Source organism: Halichoerus grypus, chromosome 10 (genome assembly GCF_964656455.1).
Source record: "Halichoerus grypus chromosome 10, mHalGry1.hap1.1, whole genome shotgun sequence".
In the NCBI taxonomy this organism is placed as follows: domain Eukaryota; kingdom Metazoa; phylum Chordata; class Mammalia; order Carnivora; family Phocidae; genus Halichoerus; species Halichoerus grypus.
This window is the reverse complement of record NC_135721.1, coordinates 121653052-121680158: the sequence shown is the minus strand read 5'-3', so window position 1 is coordinate 121680158 and position 27107 is coordinate 121653052. Positions and strand designations below refer to the sequence as shown.

The 27107-nt window shown below is 48.6% G+C and overlaps 1 protein-coding gene across 17 annotated transcripts in view; it reads left to right on the top strand.

Annotated features, from left to right (window-relative positions):
• The window catches only part of PTPRT (protein tyrosine phosphatase receptor type T), a 1085477-nt gene that overhangs the window by 775981 nt on the left and 282389 nt on the right, over positions 1-27107 (top strand). For all 17 annotated transcript variants that reach the window (XM_078057227.1, XM_078057222.1, XM_078057226.1 and 14 more), the window contains exons 10-11: positions 19062-19263; positions 20883-20985. In XM_078057227.1, coding sequence (XP_077913353.1) covers positions 19062-19263; positions 20883-20985 — 305 coding nt within the window. The remainder of the gene's footprint in view (positions 1-19061; positions 19264-20882; positions 20986-27107) is intronic.

Sequence of the window (27107 nt, the reverse complement as noted above, 5' to 3'; positions counted from 1 at the left end):
ACCTTTATGGTCGGGGATGCAGGGCCAACACCAGGTGTAGGGAAGAGGCTAGCACGTCCATACAGGGGGATGTATGTGGTCACTGAGATGGCATGGAAGTGACAGCAGGGGCCAGATCATGCAGGATCTGTGGGCCACAGTGCAGATGGTTGTTTTATCTTAAGAGCAATGGAGAACCATTGAAGAACTTCGGTGTTTTTGCAGGAATGATGGTAGATGCATTTACTGAGGGCTTACTGTTTCCCAGGACCCATTCTACAGGCTTTTCCAGTATTATCCCCACCGTTTCCTCATTCACACCCATGAGATAGGGACTTCATTACCTCCATTTAACAGATGTGGAAATGGAGGTACCACGAAGCGAAGCAACTTGTCCAAAGACTCACGGCTTGTCAGTGGCAGAGCCCACGTGCTTAACCAGTGCAGGCAGCCGTCACCTGGTTCTGAGGAGTGACTAGGGACTGGTATTATTTTGGGGGTATAGCAGGAGAACCCAAGTCTGTCTCCCAAGGGAATGCCCACCCCTCTGCCAGGAACCTGGCCAGGCCGGGAGGAGTGGTGTGCCTGTGTGTACTTGTGGCCCAAGGAGAGGACTTGACACCTGGGACAGGTGCCGGACCCTATCACCGGCCCTTATCTGGAACTGGTGCCGAGGACTCTGACAAGGCAGAAAAGCCCTTATCAGCCCACACAGCTGTTTCCTGGGCTGTTTCCCCAGGGAGCGACATGGCCATGAAATGAAGGCATCGACATTCAGTTCTGCTTGCTGCATAAACTGTGCAGCGTTGGGGAGCACCAGGTGCCCACTTGAATTAATGTGGTTTGGAGTCTGCACGTGGGTGAATCCATGGCTCGTGTTGGGCGGGTGCAGGACTTGGGATGGGGAAGGAAGGACCGTGGACCCAGAGGAGGGGGCGTGGAGGCAGCTGCAGAGCTGGAGGAGCCAGGAACTTGCGGCTATCTGCTGAAGAAAGAGCGAGGAATGGATTTAAGACCCAAATGACATGATGGTGTAGATGAGATCTTCTCATCAGGGAGATACACTTTTTAAGAAACAAGAGTTTCTTGAAATAGCTCAGATTGGCTTTACAGACACCACCCTGGGCAGTGGATGAAAAATGATTTAGTGTCATGGACCTGTAATCGGAAAGTCGAATACCCAGGTCTGTCTCTCTTTCTCTTCTCCATTGTCCATGCTTCTTGCTTCCTTTGGTCTGTCTGCCCCATCTTCCTTTCTGCACACTGATTTTACTCTCAGCTTGGTTGTTGATTTCTGTGCCACCTGCTTCAAAGAGTGTAAGTCTTCAGCCTGCAATGGGATAACTCTGGCCCCCACCACCACTGTGCCTTTGAGCTCCAACCCACCCTTTTGGCTTAGCACAGTCTCTGTCCTCTGAGCAATTGAAGGCAAGTTGGCAGATGTGTCCATGGCACCATGGACTCCATTGACTCAGAAACGGCAACTGTGGTTCAGGGAAAGGGGAAGGTAGCTTTCAACACACAGATTCAGGATGGAAAGGATGGATAGGGGATACCATTAAACCTCTCCAGAGGTACCCAAATTTGGAGACAGATAGCACACCCCTCTTCCAAGGGTCCAGTTTGTTGTTGGAATATTCTCAAGGCTCCTGATTTCTTTCTTTGGAGACAAAATCTGGGCCTGGGATTGTTTGTCATTGAAGAAAAGAGCCAGACCCAGAGAGGCAGTAACCAATGGAGGACTCCCTCCAACCCCACAGCAGGTCAGGCAGCCCAAGATGATGAGGCCACTCCATCACCCCATCCAAGGCTGACAGTGAACCCAGTAATATAGAGGTAAGACGAGAAGCCAGTCCAGACAGGTCTCCATGGGAGTGTTTCTGTATTTATATTCAGAGCACTTCAAAGAGTATTTGAATTGCTATTACTTTAGCAAACATCTTTCATGCAAATTTTGATATTTTTCAATGAAGCTTCCATCTGAATCAATGGAATGATTCTTTCCACCTCCCACATGAAACACCCAGTGCCTTCCAGTTGCGTACCTTGTATGTGCTGAGGAGAGAGTCTCTGAGTTGCCTTCTTCACATTTGAGAGATTTGTGAGCACTTGCATCTTGATGGGAGGCTGGAATTTCAGGAATGGACCTCAGAAAGAGATTGTGTACTCTAACTATTAGCCCAGCAGTATACGTTGAATCTGAAGCTCTGCTGATCCCCCAGCTCTAGTTCCTCTACTTAAAGAGCAATGAATTTCAAGGTCTCAGGCTTCATGGGAGGCTAACACACTAAAGGCCCCACCTGCCAAAGTTCTGGGATCACCCATTTCAGAGAGCGTTGCTTATAATAGCCTTTGACCTCCTCAAATCAGCTGCTCCCCCTGAGGTCCAGCTTCGGGAGGGCCATGCTGGGTGGGCAGCAGCAATCTTCCTAGACACCTCCTCAGCATCCTGATTTGTGTTCATTTTTCCTGCCTGGTGCTGACTCCATGCTCCGCGTTTACCCCTGACTCACCCAGTAGTGGCCCTGGAAGGAAACTGGGTGAGCAGCTGACAGGGACGCAGGGTCCAAAAGCTGGGCTCTGCAGTACCCTATGGACTCAGAGGGCAGGGAGGTGGGCCCAGCTACACCAGCCTGCCCTCGCAGCTACCCAGGGCCCCAGAGCCTTGTTGGAGTCCCAGGAGCTCATGGGCCCCTACGTCCGTGGCCTGAGTTGGACCAGCCACTAATCACCTTTTAGGACAAAGAGTTCAGTCCTTCCAGCCAGTCCTAACCCCCAGATCTGTCTCTCAGTCTGATGCTGCTCATGACTTGCAGGGGCCCCTGTTCCATCCAGACCAGAAGCCTAAATCTTACAGGGACCCCATTCACCCCCTCTCACCCCATCTCCCATCTGCCCTCCTTCGCTTGTTGGCCCCCTGCCACACTGGCCTCCTTGCTGTTCGTCAAATCAACCAGACGTGAACCCAGTTCAGGGCCTGTCCTCAAGCTCTTCTCTTCGAAATCCACTTAGCTGACTCACCTCCGTGGAGTCCTCACTTAAACCCCACCTTCTTGATGAGGCCTGCACTGCCCGGGTCTCCCCCAGCAGTCTTGTACCTCCTACTCTGCTCTCTTGTGTCCTTTCTCTTTTCTCTCTTTTCTATGGCACTTATCATCTACTCACATACTAAGTAACTGCCATGTTATATTTTGTATCGTTTTCTCCCCTCCTCTCATTGTCCTGGCAGGTGGAAGGTAACCTCCAGGAGGGCAGAGGTTTTTATCAGTTTGTTCACTGACTCAAGTGCCTGAAATACTGGCTAGTTTATATTAGCTCAAATAATTATTGACTCAAATCGAATGAAGCTATAGGTTACCCAGAATAGCCTCAAAGACCCTCTCATGTTGCAAATTGAGGTCAGACTGACCTACTTGCTATCCTCCTAAGTTCTAGACATTTCCAAGGGTTCTTATCCACGTGGACATGCTTTAGCGCCACAGCAAGCCTTTTCTCTTGATGATGAAACTGAGTCTTGTGGAAGGTCCCCCAGCTGCTGAGCATCGTGGCCAGGAGTCAACCCCAGGTACCCAAGATCACATGCACACCTGTTAACTTAAGTCTTTCACAATTCAAAGTTTGGCCTTGTGTTTTCTTTGAGTCTTTAAAAGATTTAAAGCTGATGAGATTCAATATCTTTCTATTCCGAACCCCCTCCCAAGTAAAAGGTAGGGAAGGGTTTATATCTAAAAAGAAACACAAGAATCCGAGAAGTACACTTTGCTATGAGGCAAAAAAAAAAAAAAAAAAGGCAAAATCCCAAAGCCAATTTCCTTTCCAGTCTGCAGCTTGGCTGCTTGGCTTCTCCCTACAATGGGTGCCTAATGAGGCATGGCTCTGGAAGACCAGGCAATCACTGTTCACTTCCTGTGTTTACTCTGCCATCCCCAGCTCAGGACACCAAGTCGTAGCCTTTGCTGCAAGCCTGCTCACACACGTCGTGTAGAGTCAATGGGCTTGTAGGAAGAGCTGTGCGTGGCAGCCAGCCAGCCTTGTCTGACCCAGCACCCGTGTTCTCACAGCGTTGCCCACAGGGAGAACCACAGTGAGTGAGAGGAACTGAGGTCCCTGTCTCCAGAGGTGTTACGGATGATTCCCCAGTGATCCCAGCATCGCCTCTAAGAGCACCTCACTCGGGTGGGACAGGAGGAGGAACTGGGTAGAGACGGCGGGGTTGTCGATGACGAGTTAGAGCTCCTTGGGCACCGCAGGTGCAGAGACGGATCTCACTGGCCTCTACAAAGAATTGGGATGGGAAGGGAAGAAGAAGGTGCTAGAATCAACAAGGAGCTGGGGCGTCAAATCTATATCTCCATCCACAGAGAGCATGGGCTTTTTAAAAGGGGAGAAACCATGTTAGCCCACAGTTAGCAACCTCTCAAATCTAGGAGACTGTGGGAGGAGAAGGTGTTGGAACACGGGGCATGTGTCTCTGTGGAGATAATGAACCTTGGCACCACCCCTCTGCCAGAGGACACCCAGGGGAAGAAGAAAAGCCTGGTCCTGGTGTGTCAGGGGACCTGGGCTGCCCCTCAGGGGTGCCCTCTGGCCATTTGGCATCAATTCAGTGTCCAGCAGGGAAGGGAGAGAGGGCATCGAAGCAGTGATCCACAAGGTTTTGGTGCCCCCAGCCGAGCTGTGGCCAGGTGGAGGGATGGCACCCCTGGTCTCTCCCTGTGACGAAAGAGTGAGGACGTGGGCAGATAGCACATGCCCCGGGAACAGCCTACAGGCCCAGGAGGGGGGGGTCCTAACTCCCGGCAGTGCCAGCCATGTGTGAGGGAACAATGTGCTGGAAGCACCAGTCCCACAAGGTCATTAGCATCAGTACTACGCTTGGCACTACTAGATGCTTTTCCACAGAACTCTTTTGTCCACTCATGAGTCCTCACTTTACATCCGTTTCTCCTCCTAAGCTCAGGGCTGTTCCTGCTTGTTCTAGACCATGCATTCTTTTTTTTTTCCCCCCCAAGATGTTTTTAAAATTTATTTTTAATTGAAATACAATTGACACATAATGTTACATTAATTTCAGGTGTGCAACATAGTGATTTGACAAGTCTGTACATTATTCTGTGCTCACCACAAGTTAGCTACCATCCGTTACCATACAAAACTATTATAATACCATCTACTATTCCCTATGCTGTCCCTTTTATCTCTGTGACTTACTCATTCCATTAGGGAAAGCCTATATCTCCCACTCTCATTCACCCGTTTTGCCCATTCCTCTGCTCTGGCAACCATCAGTTTGTCCTCTGTATTTATGGGTCTGCTTCTGCTTTTTTTTTTTATTATTATTATGTTATGTTTATCCCCATACATTACATCATTAGTTTTTGATGTAGTGTTCCGTGATTCAGATCGGAGGGGTAGACCATGCATTCTTAACACAGTGTCATCACCCACAAGAGATGAAAGCTGGTTCTTGCAGGAAGGAGTGGGCTCAAAAAATCTTCCCCGTCTGTGCGTGTGCATAATGTGCACATGGGATACACACAGCTGCACAGGTCTGTGCAGAGTCCGTGTACAGCTGCAGAATTAACATACCTGCAGAATTAAAATTTCATGGGGGAGGTTGAGGGAAAAAATGACTAAGTAGGCTTCTTAAGAGGTGATGATGACGAAGAAAAGAGGGTTGAGGAACCCTGGTCTAGACCAGCGCTGGCTAGCTACTAGTTACATGTGGCTCTCGAGCCCCTGACAGGTGGTTAGTCCGGATCAAGCTGTGTAGGAAATATAACATTCACACCCGATTCCCAACCCTTAGGAGGAGAAATGGGATATAAAATATCTCATTCATCATTTTGTGAGGATTATATGCCGAAACAATACCATTGTGGATATCTTGGGTTATTATTAAAATTAAGTTCACCAGTTTCTTTTATTGTTTTGTTTAATGTGGCTCCTAGGAGAGATGCAATTACACGTGTAGCTCCCGTTCTATTTCTCACGGGCCATGTGCTGCAGACAACCCTCTGCTCAGAGGAAGTGCCAGGATTTGTACCTGAGTTTTCGGACTCCCTCCCTGGCTGTCTTGTTATCACACAGCTGTCTCCTCGGAGAAGACGCACTTACTGTGTGACCTTAGGCATGCCCCTTAGCCTCTCTGAGCCTTCGTTTCTCCTGAGTGCTTTGTAAATGAAAAAGCTCCCTCCAGCTGTGAGGACCCAGAATGGACCCAGCTGGGGGCCTGGAGTCACTGTAGATAGGACGGTGTGGGCTCTCTGATGACCCGGTTCAGCAGAAATGACAGAAATGACAGTTCCCTAAATAGCATCGCTACCTGCTGTCTGTCTGCTTCTGGGGAGATACCACACAGGGGCAAGATGAGAAGAAGGAAGAGCTTCTAACCCGAGACCAGCAAAAGAAAGTGTTAGAATAAATGATCATTTTAACCAAGAAGGGAGGAAAACAAAAGCTTTCATTTCTTGTGAGGAGGAGGAGATAGAACTATATATATATATATAAATTTTTTTTTTTTTTCACAAAACGTTCCCCTACTAATAGGGGCTCATAAAACATTTTACATATGTGCTCTGCTGGATTGAATTGATGTTCAGATCTCCAATATGCCCACCCTTTTATTCCTTTCTTAATGCCTAATTTGAGGGGGGGATAAAATCAATTTTATTTTAATTTCATGAGGAAAATGCTGAATGAGAGAAAAATGCAGTAGAGTGAAGCTTGAGCCTTCAGCCCCCTGCTGCCCCAGAATATGTTATTATGTGATCAGTGAAGTTCTCCTCAGAAAGCCTTCTGGAATCTACCCCCTGCCTCAGCCTTCTGAGGAGGAGGCAGGAAGCTCCAGGTTGGAAGGAGAGACCCTCTGGGGTGCTCAGGAAGTGCAGTCTGGGGGCCGGCCCCCCATCATCCCCACTCTCCAAATTCACTTTTACCCAGTCCTCCTGAACCTTGGCTTCTGTATCCCCCCCCCAACTCTCTTACCTGGAGCTCTCCCTGTATCCCCAAATTCCAGGCACATCCTCTAATGCCAGCTAATCCTTCAGCAGACAGGTTCCCACAGCAGAGTTTCTGGTGTCCCAGAACCTGGAAACAAGACTGGCCCCTCTTCATTAGGATACTGGAGCCCTGAGATTAAGCAGGTAGAATCTAGATTTCCACCGCCTGGGTGGCAAGCCTGCTCTGCCTCTCACTAGCTTTGAGAAGCCTGGAAACTACTTATTCTCCTTAAGCCTCAGTTTCCTTGTCTGTAAAGTGGGGATAATAATGGCACTAGTCTCCTACATGCGTGATGATTAAATGAGTAATGTGTGGAAAGTGCTTGGCATGGCTCCTGGAAAACGTTGAGTGGCAATAAATATTAACTCATCTCGTTGTTATTATTAGAGTAATAAGTTTCTACAAGGAGGTGGGAAGCAGAGGGTTGAGCCTTTGGCTTCTGACCTGTGGTTCCATGATTCCAGATTAGCCCATCAATGTGACTTAGGCATTTTGGGCAAAAATACCACACAAGGGATATGCCTTTCTCAGAGCGTCTTACCAGGAGGCTCCTGATGTCCATATTTCTCATTACTGTAGTTGCTAACTTTGATCATTTGGTTAGGAAGGTAGTTATGCACTTATTGAACATCTACTGCGTTTCCTTTTCGGGATACAAAAGTGAATAAAATGTTACCCATGCTCCCAAGAAACTGTCAAGTCTCATGGACAAATGGTGTCCTAGGTACTATTGCCGTATAAGAAACCATGCCAGAATTTAGTGGCGGAGAGCAACAACTTCACTATGCTCACAGATTCTGGGCTCAGGAATTCGAAAGGGCGTGGCAGAGGTGGCTCGTCTCAGCCCCACGATGTCTAGGGACTCAACCAAATAGACTCAGATGACTAGGAGTGACCGGACAGAGAAGCGGGACCATCTGGAGGCTTGCTCACTTACCAGACTGGTGCCCACACAGCTATGGCTCCCAGCCTGGGTTCAGCGGGGGTTTCGCCTCTCCGTGGGTCCCACGCTTCCTCACAGCACGGCAGCGTCTGGCACAGCAGCCCGTGTGTTGTAGCCTCGAGTGCCCCCCCGTGGACAGGTCAGAAGGTGCATTGCCCTTGTGACCCAGTCCCAGAAGTCACACCACATCATTTCCTCCATGTTCTATTTGTCAAAGCAATCACAAGTCCTTCTAGACTCACGGAGGGGGACAAAACTCCGCCTCTTGAGGGGATGAGTGTCAAAGGATTGTGGCCGTTTGTAAAAAACACAAGAAAATAGAAAAGCACGGAAGGGTCTTTCTACTTATACAGGTTTGGAAACTCAGCCCCAAGAGGACAAGAGCTTCACCAACTTGGGCCTCATTAATTATTAAATACACAATTTAATTTAGTGTCAGCTATGTACCAGACAGGTGTGGGTCCAGCTGTCAGGGATGCTTGCCAAGTCCCTCCATGGGGTGGCAGGCCCAGATGGACCCACGACAAAGCTTTGTGGTCTGACCACTGCAGGTGGCCGCCACCGCATTCCCCCCCTCTGGTACCTGGTCACACGTGGACACGTGCAGAGGGTCAAGGATGAGGTGCAGTGCAGGGTGGAAAATGCTGGACTTTGGCATCAGAATGACTTCAGTGTAAACCGGGCTGTACCACATTCTGAGTTTGTTACATTTTCATCCTTAATCCTCATTTAGTAAACCTCATTGACTCCTGCTCTGCGCCAAGCTGAGTGATGGCAATTACAGCGGTAAACAAATAGAATCCAGGCCTTGCCCTCAGTGAAGGATTTCCCCAGGCTGTCTCTGCCAGAAAGCCCATGGGCAGCGCTGCAAGGTTCTGGGGAGCAGGGTCAAGGGATTATTCGACTGCTCTCACATCTCCATGCCCAAAGCCAACTGGAGAGGAATTGGTCATGCAATTTAGCAACCTAACCAGGTTAAACTCAGCAGAACAGAAATCAGCTGAGTGTGAAGTTGGAAGGCAAGCAGCTTACATCTAGAAACCCAGGAAATATTGCAATGCAGACTAAAAGCAATTGGGAATATCACTAGACAGACTCATTAAGCAAGAAGGTTTCTGTGAAAATAACAAAATCATAGCACCCAGGGCACCCCAGCATGAGATTAAAAGCTGAAAGGAGGTTCAAGCTTCATATTATTAAGCTACATTATGACAGTTTAGGAAGGAAGAATTTAGAGCCATCCGAGTTGGTGGTGGCTCTGTTATGGGAATCTGACTGCCTGCGTCTTTGAAATTCAGAGCAGTTTAACAGAGTGAAACTATCAGAATATCCCTCCCATGTGGGGAAGCCAGAGGAAGGGAGAGGAGGACACTGAGAGAAGCCCAGGGGTAGGGATTGGAAGGGCTGTGGTGCTTTGGGGGCAGGGAGGGGGACAAGTATTGACAGGAACGCACTCACCTGAAGTTCGGCCAGGAGCTGAAGGCCAAGGTGGTGATTTAGGGAAGGGAGGGAGGTGCACAAGGTAAGTACTCAATAAATGTTAGCTCTTGTTATTACCACCTACACGCCAACTTTGCAGCTTGGGTTGCTGGGTGGTAAATATGAATGACCCTGGGCCAACTGGATTCTGAGCTTGCTTCCTCCTCGTGTTTGATCCCGAAGCCGCCAGGAAACCAGCCAAAGTTAGTGAACAGGATATTGATTGGAAATCAGTAAAAGCCATGTTGGGCAAACAAGCCAGCTTCCTTCTGTAACACCTCTTTGATCTGTGGCAACTGAGGGAGCACACACGAGACTAGGACAAGCTCCCTGCGGGGCGGCGGCTGGCCTGACGAGCCCGGCCACTGCAGGTCTTGGTCCCTGTGCTGGCAGCTCTGCGGAAGGAATGCAGCCCAGGCAAGGTGCTTGCAGGGCAAACCAAACCCACAGTCTGGGCCTCTGACCCTGGGAGCCAGAGAAGCCTGGCAGGCCCTGGCAAATGCTAGCAGAGTGCTTTGGCAGGTGACGTTACAAAATACATACTAGGCACTTAGCTCCATAAGTGGTCATTCTCGGTTTCCGTGTAGGTTCTCCAAAGACTGAGATCCATGGTCTTCCTTTCCCTACTCTTTCCATTCCTGAATGTCAGCAGCATCAGGAGGTCCAGGCTAGCGGACTCTAACAGCTCTTCCCATCAGTGTCCAGCCTTCGAAGTCTCATCTGCCTTCAGGCCTGGCGCCAAGTGTTGGGCATACTATTCTTCACCAGCCAGGACTCAACAGCTCTTGAATTCACTCCCTTCTCCATCCCCTCAGCTTCCAGTCTAAACCAGGCCTTCTGTGTCACCTGTCATCTGGATGAGAGCCAGACCCTCCCAAAGGGCCCTGTTCCTCCAGTCAGTTCAGTCCTTCTTCCCCTTGCCAGGAAATGCTCCTGTTCAGATTCAGCATGCATGAGAATCACCTGGAGAACCTGTGAAAACAGATTCCTGGGCTCCAACCCAGACATTTTCATCAGTAGGTCTGGGATGGGCCCATGAATCTGCATCTCTAACAAGCTCCCAGGTGATGCTGATGCTATCTTGGCTTTGGACCACAATTTCAGTAGCACTGCTCTTAAATTAGGGTATGACCCTGTCTCTCTCTTGATGGCCTACCCACCCCTTCAGTGGCTTTCTATTACCATCAAGATAAAATCTAAACACTCGGGTATTCTACGACCAACCTCAAAGCAGGGCTGTCACGTTCTGTTGTATAGTTTGTGCACTGCACAATGACACACCACTAAGAGGATGAAATCCACGAAGCACTGAACTGTATTTGTCAGGAGGACTATGACTGGGCATGAAGAAGGGTCTATCTTTTTCTTATCACAGGGGCACCCTCAGCTCACTGATGTACCAGGGGCTGGGATGGAGGGCACCTGCATCTGCCTGGAGAAGTGCCTTTTTCTAGTTTCCACAAAAGCACTACGTAGGCCAGCAGTCATCCTACCCAGGAACATCTCTGCAGCTTCTACTTCCTCCCTTCTTCCCTGTCTCCCAGCCATCTCTCACCTCCTTCGCCTTGTTAACACCTTCACTCTCTCTGGGAAAGACGTCCTGGCCCCAGAAACCTTCTCTAATATATACTCTCCTGAGAACCAGCCTCCCTTCCTTCAGAGCAGTAAACCTTCTGTGCCTTTACCACTCATTCCTGTGGGCGTGCCTATCTCCCCAACCAGACTGTATGTTTCTGAAGGCTCCCTGGTGCTTAGCACAGGGCCAAGGCAAGAGCTCAGTGAATGCTTGTCATAGATTCTGTTCTGCAGCCACAAAGACCTCCCAGGTGCCAAAACCGGCACGCCACTTTTTGTTGTTGTTTTGTGAACATTTTATTTTGAAGTAATTTTAAATTTACAGAGAAGTTGCAAAAACAGTGCAGAGAGTTCTATACCCTTCACACAACTTCCGCGAATATTAACGTCTCACATAGCCACCGTGTATTCATCCAAACTGAGAATTCATGTCAGGGCCTTACTGTTGACTAGACCTCCGACTTTTTTCTCAGATTGCCTGAGTTTTTTCCACAGGTGTCCTTTTCTCCCCTCTAGGTTCCCATGTAGCATTTATATGTCATGTGTCCTCTTCCTCCTCCCCTCTGTGACAGTGTCTCAGTCTCTCTTTGTCTTTAAGACCTTGATGTTTTTTAAGAGTGCTGACCAGCATTGAGTCTGGGTTGGTCTGATCTGTATTTTTTTTAAAGATTTTATTATTTTTTTATTTGAGAGAGAGAGGAACAGTAAGAGAGAATATGAGTGGGGCAGGGAGGAGCAGAGGGAGAGGGAGAAGCAGGCTCCCCGCTGAGCAGGGAGCCCAACGCAGGACTCGATTCCAGGACCCTGGGATGGATCATGACCTGAGCCGAAGGCAGACGCTTAACTGACTGAGTCACCCAAGTGCCCTGATGTTTGTTTATATGTTTGTTTGTTTTAATTGGTGGGCTGAGATTCTAGGGAAAAAGACCACAGAGGGCATATACCCTTCTCATCACATCATAAGAGGTGCTCTTGAGCTCAATATGACTGATCATTGGCAGTGTTGACCTTGATCACTTGGTTAAGGGGGTGTCAGCCAGGTCTCTCCACTTTAAGCTACTATAATCCCCCTTTCATACTAGGTCAATGTAAAGTGAGTCATTAGGTCCAGCCCACACTCAAGGAGAGAGGGATCAGGACCCCCTCCGGGGGGGAGGGGTGCCAAAGAATCTGTGTTCTGCTGGTGAAACCACAACGGTAGCTAGTAACCCTGGGGGGAGACAAGGCTGTGCAGACATGTCATTCCCCCTCACTGGGGTCCACCGAACTCCGCATTCACCCACAGTCCTGCCTGCAGCCTTCACCATTGCACTGTGGTGCTCCCTGGTGAGTCCCCTTCCTTCCAGCATGCCTTTTGAGGACACTTGTCCTTGGCATGGGCCCCGGTTTGCAATTCTTCTGCTTAATCCCCTTCATGTAAAGGGTCCAGCTCTACCACTCTCAGCCCTGTCTGCCCCATAGCCTCTCCTAGAGAAATTTAAAACTGTACTGATGCCCAGGTCTTTGTGTACAGAGCATTTGACTCCGTTAGTTCAGGTAGGGTGCAGGCATTAATACTTTATAAAAGGTCTTCAAGGGCGTTCTGTGCTCTGGAGTCCGGGCTGAGGACCGTGGGCCCAGCCCCACCCTCTGGCAGCTTCGCCGGGAGGCTGTCCTCACTCTCTCGGGCAGAACCGGTCACTCCCAAAATCTGTGTTCCTCAAGGACTTGGTTCCTGGCAGTATCCATCAGCGCCTCTGTTTGTCCCCAAAGTCAGAAACTGGGTTAGAAACACCAGGAGCAGGAGGATACGTGTCAGTCATACTCATTTTCCCGCTGCAGTTACAAGCCCTCCGCTCTCTAGGAGAAACGAGGGCCCCGTGGCCAAGAAGTCACCGGCATGTGCACTTCAGCCATCCCTGCATCCGCACTGCTCAGAAGGAACGTGCTCACATTTGATTTTTTAAATTTCAGGAAACCAAAAAGACAACACTAACACTTCTGACGAGAAGAGTTGACCTTGAATAGGTCTCTTCTTGGCTGTTTACCTTGGAGCTCACCAAGATGGCAAAGACCATGCCTATAAACCCTTTTACAATGGATCCAAAAAAGGGAGAAAATATTTCAACCGTTTGTTTTGAGTTTAAAGAAAAATAAAATTAATTTAACCTTTTTTTTTTTTTTTTTTTAAATGAACTGACCATGTTGGTAACCTTGTTAGGACTCTATGAGGGTGAAACCTCTGGAGTATGGGTCAGAAGCCATGTGGAGAAAATCAGGAATAGATGGGATGCCTAATTGTAGGGTGCTGACTTATCCCTCCCCCAAGGGGTCTAGGACAAAGACAGCAGGGGTGTAGTGAGAGGGGGGAGGGTGCTAAGCTATGGGGGATGCTTCTGGAGCATCACACTATAAGCAGGCAGGTCTTGACACACTTTATGCAGCTGATGCTGTTATGGGTTTCCTCCACTTGGGGTCATCTAGTTGTGAGTGAGCTCTTTGAACAGCGCTCTAGTCCTTCCAGGACATCTCCGTGTATTCTAAGTGACTTCTCCAAGTTCTTGCCGCATCATGGCGCCCACTTCAGGCACCAGCTGAGATGAGACCATGGGGAAGTAGAGGCAGCGGAGAACACTTCATGAACTGTGGGTTCCCATCTGTCCTTCAGCACACTGCCCCCTGGCACACAAAGCTTCCCTCATGCCTGCTTTGACTTGTCACCTCTCTTGGCCTCAGTATCCTCAGCTAAGGAATGGCAATGACCATAAAGAACCCAAACCATTTTTTGGAGGATTAAATGAGATGGTTTTTGTGTGAGGCCCCCTCACAGTGCCTGGCACATACTGAGTGCCCCCAAATTGTGTTTTTGTCATAATTGCAACTTCCGGCCCCCTGCTTCTGCATCCTGGCCACTTCCCTCACCCCTATTTTATCTCATATCTTCCCTCACCCTCCCCCCTTCCATGCAGTATCTCATTCTCAGGACCAGAATCTCATCAGCTACTTTGTCTGAATTTACCCCGTACCCAGCCCAGTGCCTGGACCACAGCATGGCTCAATCTGAGCGTCTTTAAGAAACAAACAGGTCTTTCCTGGTGGGGCTCTTTGAGGGAAATCATTTCCTTCTGTTCTTCCTGCCTCTCTTGCCGCATCCTCTGCAGCCTGGGCTAGAAAGGCTGCTTGTTCTTCACAAGGTGACCCATGGTCCATGGCAGCCAGAGCCTTGATGCAAAGGCAGAAGCTGCTCATGGACCCCCCTGGAGCCTCACTCCTGATCAAAGAGGCTGCCTTCCAGGAGTGAAGAAGTGGGGGTTACTCTGCAAAATCAAACAGAAACCAAAATTAAAATGATTATTTAACCCTGGAAGAACCCTACGCTCAGAGAAGTGAAGCAAATTGCTCAAACTGCATAGCTAGTTTGATCATTCATTTATACTGCATGGGGAAGCATATATCTTAGCTGGATAAGATCCTTGCCCTTGTGGAGCTTAACGTCTACTACAGGGGTCAGCAAACTTTTTCTATAAAACAGCAGAGAGTAAATGTTTTACACTGTATGAGCCATAGTCTCTCTGCCATGACTTAATTCCCCCCTTGAAGTGTGGAAGCAGCCATAGTGATCCATAACAAAGGCATGGCTGTGCTCTGGTAAACCTTTATGTACCAACACAGATGATGAGACACATTTGGCTTCCAGGCTTTACTTTTTCAACCCTTGGGCTAGTGGAAAAGAGACTCATGAATGAAACAATTGCATGGCTCACTGTAAAGTTAGTGGTTCAAAGGGAAGAGATGTTCTTCTGGGAACATAAAATAGGAGGACCGGGGAGTCGGAGAAGGTACTCATGAAAAGTGTCATTTGCAGGGGGAGGGTGCCTTTTATGTATTTATTTTTATAAATTTCAGTATAGTTAACATACAATGTTACATGTTTCAGGTGTATGATACAGTGATTCAACATTTCTGTATGTTACTCAGTGCTCATCAGGATAAGTGTCCTCTTAATCCCCTTCACCTGTTTCACCCATCCTCCCACCCACCTCCCCTCTGGTGACCATCCATTTGTTGAAGTGTCATTTTAAGTGAGATCTAAAGATGAGGAGTCATTAATTAGGTGAAAGGAAGGCATGGGAAGGGGTAAGTGTTCTCAGCTGACAGAATAGTTCGTGCAAAGGCCCTGTGGCCAAAGGAACCATAGCTCTTTTCAGACACTGGAATAGAGCCTTGGAACACAAGAGGGATGGCGTGGGAGGCCAGCTCATGCAGAGAGTGATGAAAACCACAGGGTAAGAGTGTGCTCTTAATCGCAAGAGCAATGGGAAACCACTGCTTTTTTGACTCTAAGGGGTGATATGACTGGATTCTCCTTATGAAGTGCTCACTCTGGCTTCTGGCTGGGAATCTCCCTGACAGCGATCAAAAGAGACCCGGGTTGACAGGCAGCTCAGCACCCTTTCCCCCACTAACTCTTTATTTTATGTTTGCTATTCTAACAAATCTTGCTCTTCTTCCAGTTCCAAAGTTCACATTGCATTATGCATTTTATGGCCACACAGCTCCATCCCATTCCATTTTTCTCACCTCCTGGCTTTCCCTCCCCAGGCCAGTCCCCGACTAACTTCGTAAAACTTGCAAGTTAAATTTTTCAAAGACTGTTTCTGACAAAGCAGTGGGAATTAGATTTGGTGAAGCCCTTCATAAAAAATTGAAGACACGCTATATTAACATACATTGATTTATTCATAGTGTTTCATTACAAGTAAGTGAGGATCCTGTAATACCAGGAAAGGTTAGGAGAGCAGGGGAGCACGGTATATTATATTGACAGCTTGGTGGAAATTGAGTCGCTTTTGGATTGAATTTGGAGCACAGGAAAGGAATTGGCTAGTAAATAAGGCATGAGTTTTACCTCCCAGTGTCTGCATATCAGTGTACTTGCCACCAGCCCAGGCAGGGGGACAGGGGCAGAATTTCAAAATGCATGAGCACCTGGTGGACTGGGGTCAGCTGCTACCCAGCAGAGCTCTCTGGATGTCTCTGTTCTTGTGCCACTGGGAAACTGGAATCCAGCTGCACATGGGGGGCTCAGCTCCCCCATTTGCTCACCACCCTCCAGTCACACTGGGCTCTCCTCACTCCTCCCAACCCTGTTCCTCCCCCAGGCCTTCACCCAGGCAGTTCCCTTTGCTGTGAACCTAGAATGCTCTCACCTCTGCTCTGACTCTGTCATCATCAGATGTCAGCTCACTTCTCCCCTGAGAAACCTCCAGGAGCACACTGTCTTAGTTTGGTGACCCTGAGACATAGACTCGAATATAAGTAGATTACTGAGAAGCGGGAGTGGGGAAGGGAAAGGAAGCCAGTGATGGATGTGTTCCCCAGCTGGCTACCTTTGGAGGCAGTCGGAGTGGAATCCCTCCAAGAAGTCCCCTGGGATGCTGTGGGGGTGTCACGTGGGAGGAGCCCAGCGAATGTGTACATCAGCTACCGTGAGTCTGGTCACTGGGGGTGCTAGTTATCCAGAGCTTCCTGCGAGTGCCCCCCGCCTCGGAACAGCACTCACGCACAGAGAGGCAGTTGTTTGCAGTGCTTCCCTCCGAGAAGCGTGGAGGAGGCAGAGGTGACCAGAGGGAAAGCTGGGGACAGGTTCGCCAAGGACCTGCAGCCCGGGTGGCCCTGGCCGGTGGCTCTGCTTGCAAAGTGCCCAAATCCTTCAGCTCTGCGTGTTTCTCCTCCAGGGTTTGCTCTGCCCCACGTAGTCTGGCCTCGCTCCTCGGCAGGTGACATCGATTCCTACACAGCTACTGCAGGACGGGGGACAGAGAACTTATCTCTGTCTCTAAAACGTCTGGTGCCCTTGCCAGAAACAGCCAACTGCTTATTTCGGATGTAAAGTTGGTGTGTTCCTGTTGCGGTCTGGGTTTGGTCTCCCCGTTGAGTCTGAGACGTTCTCTACAGAGGACAGAGTGACGTTCGGTGTCTGTGGCGTTGCCTTGCCTCGCTCTGGAACGGAAGACCCCAGGGCACAGGGTCAAGCCTGCACTCACCTGGGCTGTTCCCAGCAGAACACAGTGCAGGTCCCAGAATACAGGCCTGCGCGGGAAACATTCGTGAAGGAGCGAATAAGTGGATGAGTAAATGGATTGAATGAATGCATTCTTTAGGTAATGACGTGTTGTCTCCAAGCCAGGCAGCTCCTTATAGAATAAGGAGCACAGCATTCAGATCCCCCAGACTTGGGTTTGCTCGCGTGTTGGTGGTAGAACACTGCATAACCATGAGAATGCATGATCCCTAGTGACACGGGACAGCCTGCATGACTCTCACCAACATGATGTGGAGTGAAAGAAGCCAGACATGCAAGAGTACACCCTGTATGGTTCCATTTATATAAAGTACAAGACTGGGCAAAACTAGTCTGTGCTGTTAGAAGTCAGGATAGAGGTTATCCTTGCTGGGTTGCGGTGGGGGGAGGCGGGAGATCGGAAGGGGGCACAAAGGCTACGTCTTGGTTCTGGTGATGTTCTGTCTCTTGACTGGGTGCTGGGTTATTGGCCTGTGTCCTGTTAGTAAGAATTCATTGAACTGTATAGTGTTCTGTATGTATGTTATACTCTAATAAAACATGTTTAATAGAACAGACTAGATGAAACAAACACACAATCCTGTGTTTGTCACTTTAACAACTGTGTGATTTAGGAATGTGGCACTCAAAATGTGATCTGTGGGGGCTGGTGGTGGAATGCCACCTGTTTGGTTACTTTCACAGCAGGGTAAGTGCAGAAATTGAGAGTGAACGCTTAGAAACTCTCGTAGTACCTTGACATTGCTGCAACACCCAAGTGTGTGATGAGTGGACGGGTCTCATCACACGGAGTGCAGACCAGTTTGGCTATGACCAGACTCACGTGATGAGGCCCATGTGGTCTGCAGATCATGATGGGTCAGCAGTGGATTGAGAAACACAAAACTGGGCCTTTACTGTAGAGAGTTTGGAAAGTGCTGATTTCATGCAAGTTACTTCCAGTTGAGCCTCAGTGTCTCCACCATTAAAAATGAGAGTAAGTATCCTGATGCCCCAAGGTTTGGGGAAGAGGAACAAGATAATGCATGAAAAAACACCAGAGAAAACAAATAATACATTATATGTTAAAATAAAAAAAGAAGAAGAAGAAGAAGATAGCAGGAGGGGAAGAATGAAGAGGGGGGGAAATCGGAGGGGAGATGAACCATGAGAGACGATGGACTCTGAAAAACAAACTAAGGGTTCTAAAGGGGAGGGGGTGGTAGGATGTGTTGGCCTGGTGATGGGTATTAAGGAGGGCACATCTGCATGGAGCACGAGGTGTTATACGCAAATAATGAATCATGGAACACTACATCAAAAACTAATGATGTAATGTATGGTGATTAACATAACATAATAATAAAAATAAATTAAAAAAAATAAAGTGAAGAGCAGTAAAAAAAAAAAAAAGAAAGAAAGAAAAAGCACCAGAGAGCGCCATGTGGACACCAAGGGACATGGGAACTGCCTTTTAAATTAGCCTTCCAAACCATTCTTACCGGATGCCGTGCATAAACACCGCTCTTGGTGCTGTCCAATATGGCATCCTCTGGCCACACATAGCTCCTGAGCTTTTGAAATGTAGCTAGTCCAGATGGAGATGTGCCTTAAGGACAAAGTACATACGAGATTTCTAAGACCTAATATGAATAACAGAATATAAGATACCGCGTTAGATTTTTAGGCTGATTACAGGTTGAAATGATAATTCTTTGCAAATATTGGGTTCAACAAAATATATTATTAAAGTTAATTTTACTTTCTTTTTTACTTTCTTCTGTTTTCATGTGACCACTAGAAGGTTGAAAAGCAGGTGTGTGGCTCACATTCCGTTTCTGTTGGGCAGCAAGGCTCCCGTGTATCAGCAGTGGAGTATTCGAGGCTGGGATAATCTGGAAAGTGGACGGTCACAGCAGAGCTTGCTGTTCAAGCCCACATGCCTCCTTTTCTTTGCCTCTCCTGATGTTCCCCTGGATGAGCTCCGTCCAGCTTCCTGAGTGAGGTATTTACTTGTTTGTTTGCTGGCTTGTCGTACAGATCAACTACAAGGCTGTTGGCTCACTGGACCCGAGTGCTGACCTCTCCAGCCAGCGGGGGAAAGTCTTCAAGCTCCGGAATGAAACCCACCACCTCTTTGTGGGTCTGTACCCGGGGACCACCTACTCCTTCACCATCAAGGCCAGCACAGCAAAAGGCTTCGGGCCCCCTGTCACCACTAGGATTGCCACCAAAATTTCAGGTATCTCTCTTAATAGAAAGGGAAAAGGGAAGAAGCGTATTCTGGGGGTTTTTTTTCCCCATTCCTAATTTTCTGGGAGCAAAAAAGGGCAGAGCCAGCTGTCACCTGGTGGTATCGGAGCAATTGGGATGATGCAGTCCCTAACGTGTTAGCATGGTAGTCTTGTGAAGAAACCGAATCCACGAGCTTCCTAAAGTGTAAAAAACATACTAATTAGACTAGACCAGTGGGAATGCTAAGTGATTCAGCAAATAATTTACCACACAACTGCATTAAATAGTATATTTTTTCTCATACAAATTGGTTTGTAAAAATGTGCTTTCAGCAAATTCCTTTTGGCAGTACAGAGCACAGCACAAGTTCTCATGAAATGTCTGAGAATGAGTGAGTGAATGAATGAATGAATGAATGACTAGTCCAAAGCCATAGAAGTCTGAGATTTCACCTGCCGTCCCTGGGAGGGCCCCCTCCACCACCGGGCAACATCAATACAGAATTATTTCGGATCCCATTTTACAATTTTCATTTTTTGAGACTGTGCAATTCTGGCCTGCATGCATACATAGTTTGTATAGATACCCACAGTGGTTTTTGCAGCTTAATGTTTTCACTTATCTTTAATTTTAATTTTTTTTTTTTTTTTTTTTTTTTTTTTAAGATTTTATTTATTTGCGAGAGAGACAATGAGAGACAGAGAGCATGAGAGGGAGGAGGGTCAGAGGGAGAAGCAGACTCCCTGCTGAGCAGGGAGCCTGATGTGGGACTCGATCCCGGGACTCCAGGATCATGACCTGAGCCGAAGGCAGTCGCTTAACCAACTGAGCCACCCAGGCGCCCCTGTTTTCACTTATCTTTATACCATAAGCGTTTTCCATGTTGGTACATTGCTTTCATGGTAATGTTCTGTCAAGTGGATGGACGTTATTTAATTAAACATTCCCCTGTGGTTGGATATATTTGGTGCTTCCATGTTTTTATAACATAATGCTTCATAAACTTGTTACAGAATAAAGTTTAATTCCTTGGTTTGGATTATAACTTTAGGATTAAATTCCAGAAATTGAAATACTGAATTAAAAGGGATGTGGGTTTTAATAGCTCTTAATATAAATGGCTAGATTACCTTCCCAAGGGATTAGATTTTCATACTCCTATCAGTTGGGGCTGAGAGAAGGGAGGGTCTCATGAAAAAAAAAAAAAAAAAGAGAGAGAGAGAGAGAGAGAGAAAAGATAAGAGGAACTAGTTCATCACTGCTGTGATTTGCATTTCAAATGTGTTGAACAAGATTGGCTCTGCCTTCACATCTTTGTTAAGTACTTAGACTTCCTGCATTTATCTGTTTATTTGGTGTGGAACTTTTTGATTCCTGAGGGCTGCTGGCCACCTCATGGCCATTCTTCCCCAGACTCTTGCGCACCTGGGAGGGACCCGAGGGCAGGTGGGAGGGAGAGCATGCTCTGCTGAAAGCCTGGGACACCATGTGCCTCTCACCGAACCCTTTCCCACATGTCCCCCTACTGGTCATCCTGGGTATCTTTAGGGATGGCCCCAACGGGGAGGTGGTGAGCTGGGTTTGGGACCTGTGCTGAGTGCCCTCCTCTCTCTGCTCTCTGCCCAGCTCCGTCGATGCCTGAATATGACACAGACACCCCACTGAATGAAACAGACACGACCATCACGGTGATGCTGAAGCCCGCTCAGTCACGGGGAGCCCCTGTCAGGTGAGAAAGGTTCTTCCCTTGGACTTTGCCAGCAACTACACTTTGCCCCAGGGCTGCAGCTTTCAGATTGGCTCAGTTCGGGGGCACCTGGGGGGCTCAGTCAGTTAAGCATCTGACTTCTGATCTCAGCTCAGGTCTTGATCTGAGTCATGAGTTCAAGCCCTGTGTTGGGCTCCATGCTGAGTATGGAACCTACTTTAAAAAAAAAAAAATTGGCTCAGCTCAGTTCAACAAGCATGCATTGAGCATCTTACATGCCAGGAATGGGTGGGGCACAGGGCATCAAAACGATTTGTTTATTCATTCCTTCAGCAAACATTTATTGGGCACTCACTCAGGGCCAGGCCCTGTTTAACTACTTGGGAGACAGCAGTGAACTAGCCGTGAAGAAGTCATTTTCTAAAGAAAGTCACACTTGAGTTGGGAAGCAAAAAACATGAGAACATAATTACAATAGAGTGCGTGCTTATGGAGATATACATAGGTCATTATGAGAGTTCAGGGAAGACATTCCCAGCTGACATTCTCAAGTGACACAGAGCTGTATCTTAAATGTTATATAAGATTTTGCCAAAGTAGTAAGAGGGTTCAGCATGAGCAAGGCATGAAGGAGAGAAACAGCCTGATATCTTGGGAGCAACCAGGAGTAGTTAATCCAAGGCTCAGGATCTTCCTTTAGCATCAAGGGCAAGGCAGGAGCGGTTGGGTGAGAAGGGGGGCCATGTTTGAGAAGTTCCAGCTTCTCTGAGGGCCCTTGGGGAGCCACTGGATAGCCCCCTGCAATGTGACTTTTATGATACTGGAGGCTGGGAGACCAGCCAGGATGGAGGCTATTGAGATGGTCTAGTTCTCTGTTTTCTGACCTGGATCCAGCTCTAGCCAGAAAGTGTAAGTGGCAGAGGAAACAGAATCAACGGCCAACAGCTTGGAAGTTGCCACATATTCTAAAGATTTTGAATAGTGTTTGACTCTGAGTCAGGCCTTGCAACAGGTGTGTGTAGTACTCGTGGAGCTCCTGGCCATAGAACTTTTGTCTTATATTTTCCACATGCGTTGTTCCAGAACTGTCCTACCTGTGATGAGCCAGAGCAGATGGTGGCTCTTCCGTCAGATGAATCATTACCTGACTTACTGCTTTTCTCCCTGTTACTCTCAGGCAGCGTGGTCCTTTGCTTCTCTCTGTGCACGGATTTCACTCTCTCTGTACATTCTTTAAGTGATTGTCCTCATTTTCACGGGAAGCTACCGAGGCTCGGAAATGCCCAGGAACACACAGGAGTCGGTAGGAGAGCTGAACTCGAATGCAGGTCCCCCAGGTGCCAAATCATGTGTTCCCCTTGGGCCACCAATGCCTCTCTCCCTTTCCCAGCTCTCAGCCTCTCATACAGCAGGACTGGTCACTACTTCAAAATCTAAGAGAGCCTCTTAGGTGGTATGAGTATGGTCCGGGAAAAAGGAACAGCTTGCCCAACATTGCACAGCAAGTTAGCAGCTGGGCCAGGTGCACAGGCCAGATCTGACCGAAAGCCTATGACCTTTATGTTGGAGACCCGTGTCCCCTTGCATTACTGCAAGCCTGCAGGTCAGCAAGGGGACCTCATCAGCTGGCATCCAACCATGTGGCTCCCGGCAGGTGCACGTTCTCTCTAGCTTGCTGCCGACTGCTGGTTGCTGTGTGGGGTGATGGAGAGGATGTGACTTTGGTGACTGCTGACCTGGATTCAGATCCTGCTCCATCCCTGCTGTGTGACTTTGAGCAAGATACTTAATCTCCCTGACCCTCAGTTTTCCTTATCAGGAAGGCATGGATGGTAGCTGTTTCATAGAGGCTGAATAAAATATGGAAGTGCCCAAAGCAAGGCAGACCTTAGAGAGTTAGTTCCTTCCTTAGCTTTGCTTCTTCTCTGTGGCACTTAGGGGGTTCTATTCAGAACAGGTTTTTTGAAAATCTACCCTCACTATAGGGTCACAGTGTTGCCCACTTCCTCATGGTCACAGAGCCAGTAAGTGATGAGATGAGGCTTACAACCTGTTCAAATTTCCAGAGCTTTTCGAGACCCTAATTCCATGGTGGGAAAGAAAGGGCTTTGTCTTTTTACCTAGGAGCCCCTAACTTTATTCCAGCACAAAGTTGCACAAAAACCTCTTTTCAGAAAAAAAAAAAAGTGTTATACTGAGAAATAAGCAATCTTGGTCTTGCCCAGTGGCAGATCAAGTTACTTTTTCTACAGAGGATCCAGGGTCCCATCCTCAAAATGAATCAGATTATATATCTGTGAGCCTCTGAAAACTCATCAAGCCTAGCTGAACACAGATGGGAGTAATTATCACCGTGTCTTATTGGACGACTGTTAGGTTCCAAGAATTTAACCTTGACTAACCTATTCATATTATTATGTCCCTGTTAAATGAGGAAACTAAAAGCTCATGGTCACAGAGCCAGTAAGTGATATGATGGGACTTAACACCCAGGCCTGCCCAACTCCAGAGACCAGCAAAAGGGTCCTCTGAGCAGCCCAAACCAATGTTCCTGGGGAAGCTTTTCCAGCCCCTCCCCCCCAAAGGGGCCCCTTACACTTCCCCTCTGAGCCTGCATGCTCTTAGTTTGCACTAAGCTTATTGCGTCCTAAGACTGCGGTGATTAGGAGGTGGGAATGGAAATGCCCCAGTAGCAGTGAGAAATGACAGTGAGCAGGGAGCAAAAAAACAGGGCAAGTCTACAAAACAATCACAGATGACTCAGCAAACGGGGAGGTGTACCTGCTCTGGCCCCTGCAGCCACTCACAGCCATGGATGTTCGTTAGCTGCTCTGATTCAACTAAAAATGTAGCGTTAGGTTCTGCGTCTTCAAGTGAAAAGAGCCTGCTAGTTTCCGCGTAATGAGTAAGCCCTCACTACGTGCCTGTCGCCCTACATAAACTTTCTGTATCCTCACAACATTGCCATAATCGTCTCCCCATTTTGCAGATACAGAAACGGAGATCAATAGAAGCCAAGTAAGTTGACCCAGGCCACGAGACAAGCCGCGGTAGAGGCAGAATTTAAACTCAGTTCAGCTGACCCTAAGCCAGCACTCATTTCACACTACCTCCCGAGGAGAAAGTTGTGCATGCCATATTTTCGTGACATTTCCATTGGAAAAAAAAATTAAATGTCACCGCTCAAAGGGGCAATGCTTGGTGTCTGGAAATGTCTGGCTGCTTTTCTTCTCAAGGCTCTGGATCACTGAGGGTGGGTGTACGCTCAGTTTCGGGAATTATTTTCAGACTGTTGCTTGGGCATTTGCCAGGAAGGGAAGGAGACTAGCCAGTGCCGGCCTGCGTGACTTCCAGGCCAACGGCAATAACAGCAGTGGCAATGTCATGGAAGATTTCAGTTACCTTAACCCTCTTTCATCTTGAACTCTAGGCACTGGGATGCCCATCTGAGAGGCAGTTGACCCTTAGGTCATTCAGCATATATATATTGAGCCCTTGCTGTGTCTCAGGAACTGAGCTAAGCAATGGGGATAGAGCAAGACACAAGGTCGATACACACCTGTCCTCTTGAGGCTTAGCATCCAGCAAGTGTGCATGCAAATGGGGAGAGAGGCAGGGCATGGAGCAGGTAAGCAGACCCAGTACTGAAACTGGCAGAACAAGATACTGTGAAGCCTGTGGGGACAGTGTATTGATGGAGAGAACTGGACTGGCCAGAGGGATGGGCACAACCCTGGCAAGCAGTCCAGTGAGGAGTCCCACAGGTCAGGGAAGCATGGGCATCAAGAAGACAGTGAAGGCTCTCTAACCATAGGACATGGTGAGCCCACTGGATGGATTGGGTCATGGGTGCCTGGAATCGTATTTTCTGGTTGATAGCTCCTTTAATTCCATTGTATCATGTGATCTTCGCTTACCCAATGAGTCAGCTGGTGGGGAGTACCATCTGCATATCAGAGGAGGAAGCTGAGGTCTAAGATGCTAAGTGGTTGGCCCAGGGTCATGGAGCTCGTTTCCATGGAGCCAGTGCGTGGACCTCGCTTCCTGCTTCTGAGTTCATTGCTCCCTCAGGACGTTCTGTATTCTCTGCCCAGGATGTCAAGTGAGGTCTCGGTAACCTTTTGGTAGGGCTGTTGAGTGAGCTCTCATTGACTTGGGAATTTGGGGCAGGCAAGGTGAATTCACAGGGGGCCTCCAGCCCAGGACGGTGCAGGTCCAGCCTGTAACTTGTGAACCCCAGCACGTCCCTGAGTGAAGCAGCCGGTTCTCCAGCAGCCTCCCTCCTGAGCCTCGGCTGCAGGCCCCCTCCCCCCACCACGCAGGGAGGCAAGGAGGAGAAGAGCGGATTGTCTTGTGGGGCTCCTCCACCCCCATCCCTCCATCCAAACCACCTCGGAAGCTTGGCCTATTTTTCTAATACTCCACAATGGAGATTTATTGCTTTTGCATTGCTTTCCCCAGGCCTTCAAAGATTTATTGGTTTTTAAGTGACAGAATCCCAGAATTGCTTAAAAGATCAATCAAATAGTGACTAGAATCTAATATTCAGCTCCAACTCGAACCCACCAAACCTTCTTCCCCCACGCCTCACCTGTCACGCTGATGTATCTGTGGTAACCTTCATAAGAAAGTAACTTGGCCGTGAATTTATCACCCATAATGCAGTCCCTGAAGCAGAGCCCCAGAGTCTGTAGCAGACCTTCCCCCCCAGGTCCCCAGCTGGCTTCTTTGGGGACGTCCTTCTGTCCCCCTGCTCTCCTTCCCTTCCTGTCAGTCACAGGGACCTGCCCACCACCGCACCCCAGAATCAGCGGTGGGATTAGCTCTTTCTTGTACCCCTCTGCCACACTGCATCCACTCCCTTGACCTGCCATGGTGGCCTTGCTGGTTTGCCTGCCATCAGTTGTTCTTCCTTCAGTCCATCCCCCACTGAGCTGCTGGATGCTCCCTTAAATTCTTAAGTGGGTCACTGGCTTTCCACTGTATGAGGGAGGTTCGAGCTTCTTAGCACAGAATTCAAGGCCCATCAGAATCTGGCTATGACCTCCGCTTCTGGTTTTATTCCCCTTCACTCTGCCCCCTTTACCAGTGTTTACTCAGCAGGACCCAGTTCCTCATTCTTTCTTTAATTGTGTTATGTACCTGCCAGTAGGTTTTCTTTGGTTCTGTGTCTTGCCCACCCCTCACTAGACGATGAGCTCCAGCAAACCTGAGGCTTGACACTGATGGATGCCCTTTTCCTGGGACAGTGGCCGGCACTTAGTAGGTCCTCGGAAACACAATTAAGTGAGTGATTCAGCACGTCTGTTTTGCACACCTGGTAGATGTCAGGTCCTGGGACTGGAGATGCAGTTCACAGGCGCTGCCTTCAGCTGTCTCCGAATCCGTAAGAGCACCGCCCGGTAGAACTTCCTGCAGCGATGGAAATGTCCTGTGTCTGTGCCGTCCGGTCATCACCTCCAAACAGTCATAACCTCCAACTCAACCACCTACTGAGCACTTGAAATATGACCAGTGTGACTGAGGAACTGGAGTTTTAATTTTTTAAGTTACTTTAAAGAGTCTTTCAAGGTCATTCATAGCTCATGGCTACCATTTTGGACGATGTAGTTCTGTCAGGAAGACAGTCAGAGAAAGAAAAAAATGCTTGGTCAGAGGTTTCTATGAGAGTGTTCTGTGCAGAGGCATCCATCCTGAGTCTGATGAGCTCAGGTGCAAAGAGGGCTTCCTGGAGGCAGTGTTGCCAGCTGAGGGGAGTTTGCTCCATGAAGGAGGGGGAAGCAGCACACGCGGGAGACGAGGCAGAGAAGGTACACGTGTGGTGGCGTGAACAGCAGCGCGCTCGGGCGGAGAGGAGGAGGGAGGCAAAGGAGCAGGCCGGAGCCAGGTAAAGAATCTTCACTCTGGGTTTGAACTTTGTCCTGACAGGTGTAGGGAACACTTCGTTCTCCTCTCAGCAGTCGAGCCCTCCCTCACCTAGCCGTTCTCTGTGCCGAGCTCGTCTTCTCTACCCGGCCAGTGTACGGGTCCCACCCTGCGGCAGGCTGCATCGGCTCCCCTCTGGGCTCCCACTCGGCGCTGGCCGCTCCCCGGTCAGGGACTTGGAGTGTCGGTCTCTACCAGCCCCTGACCTCTTAGGTTCC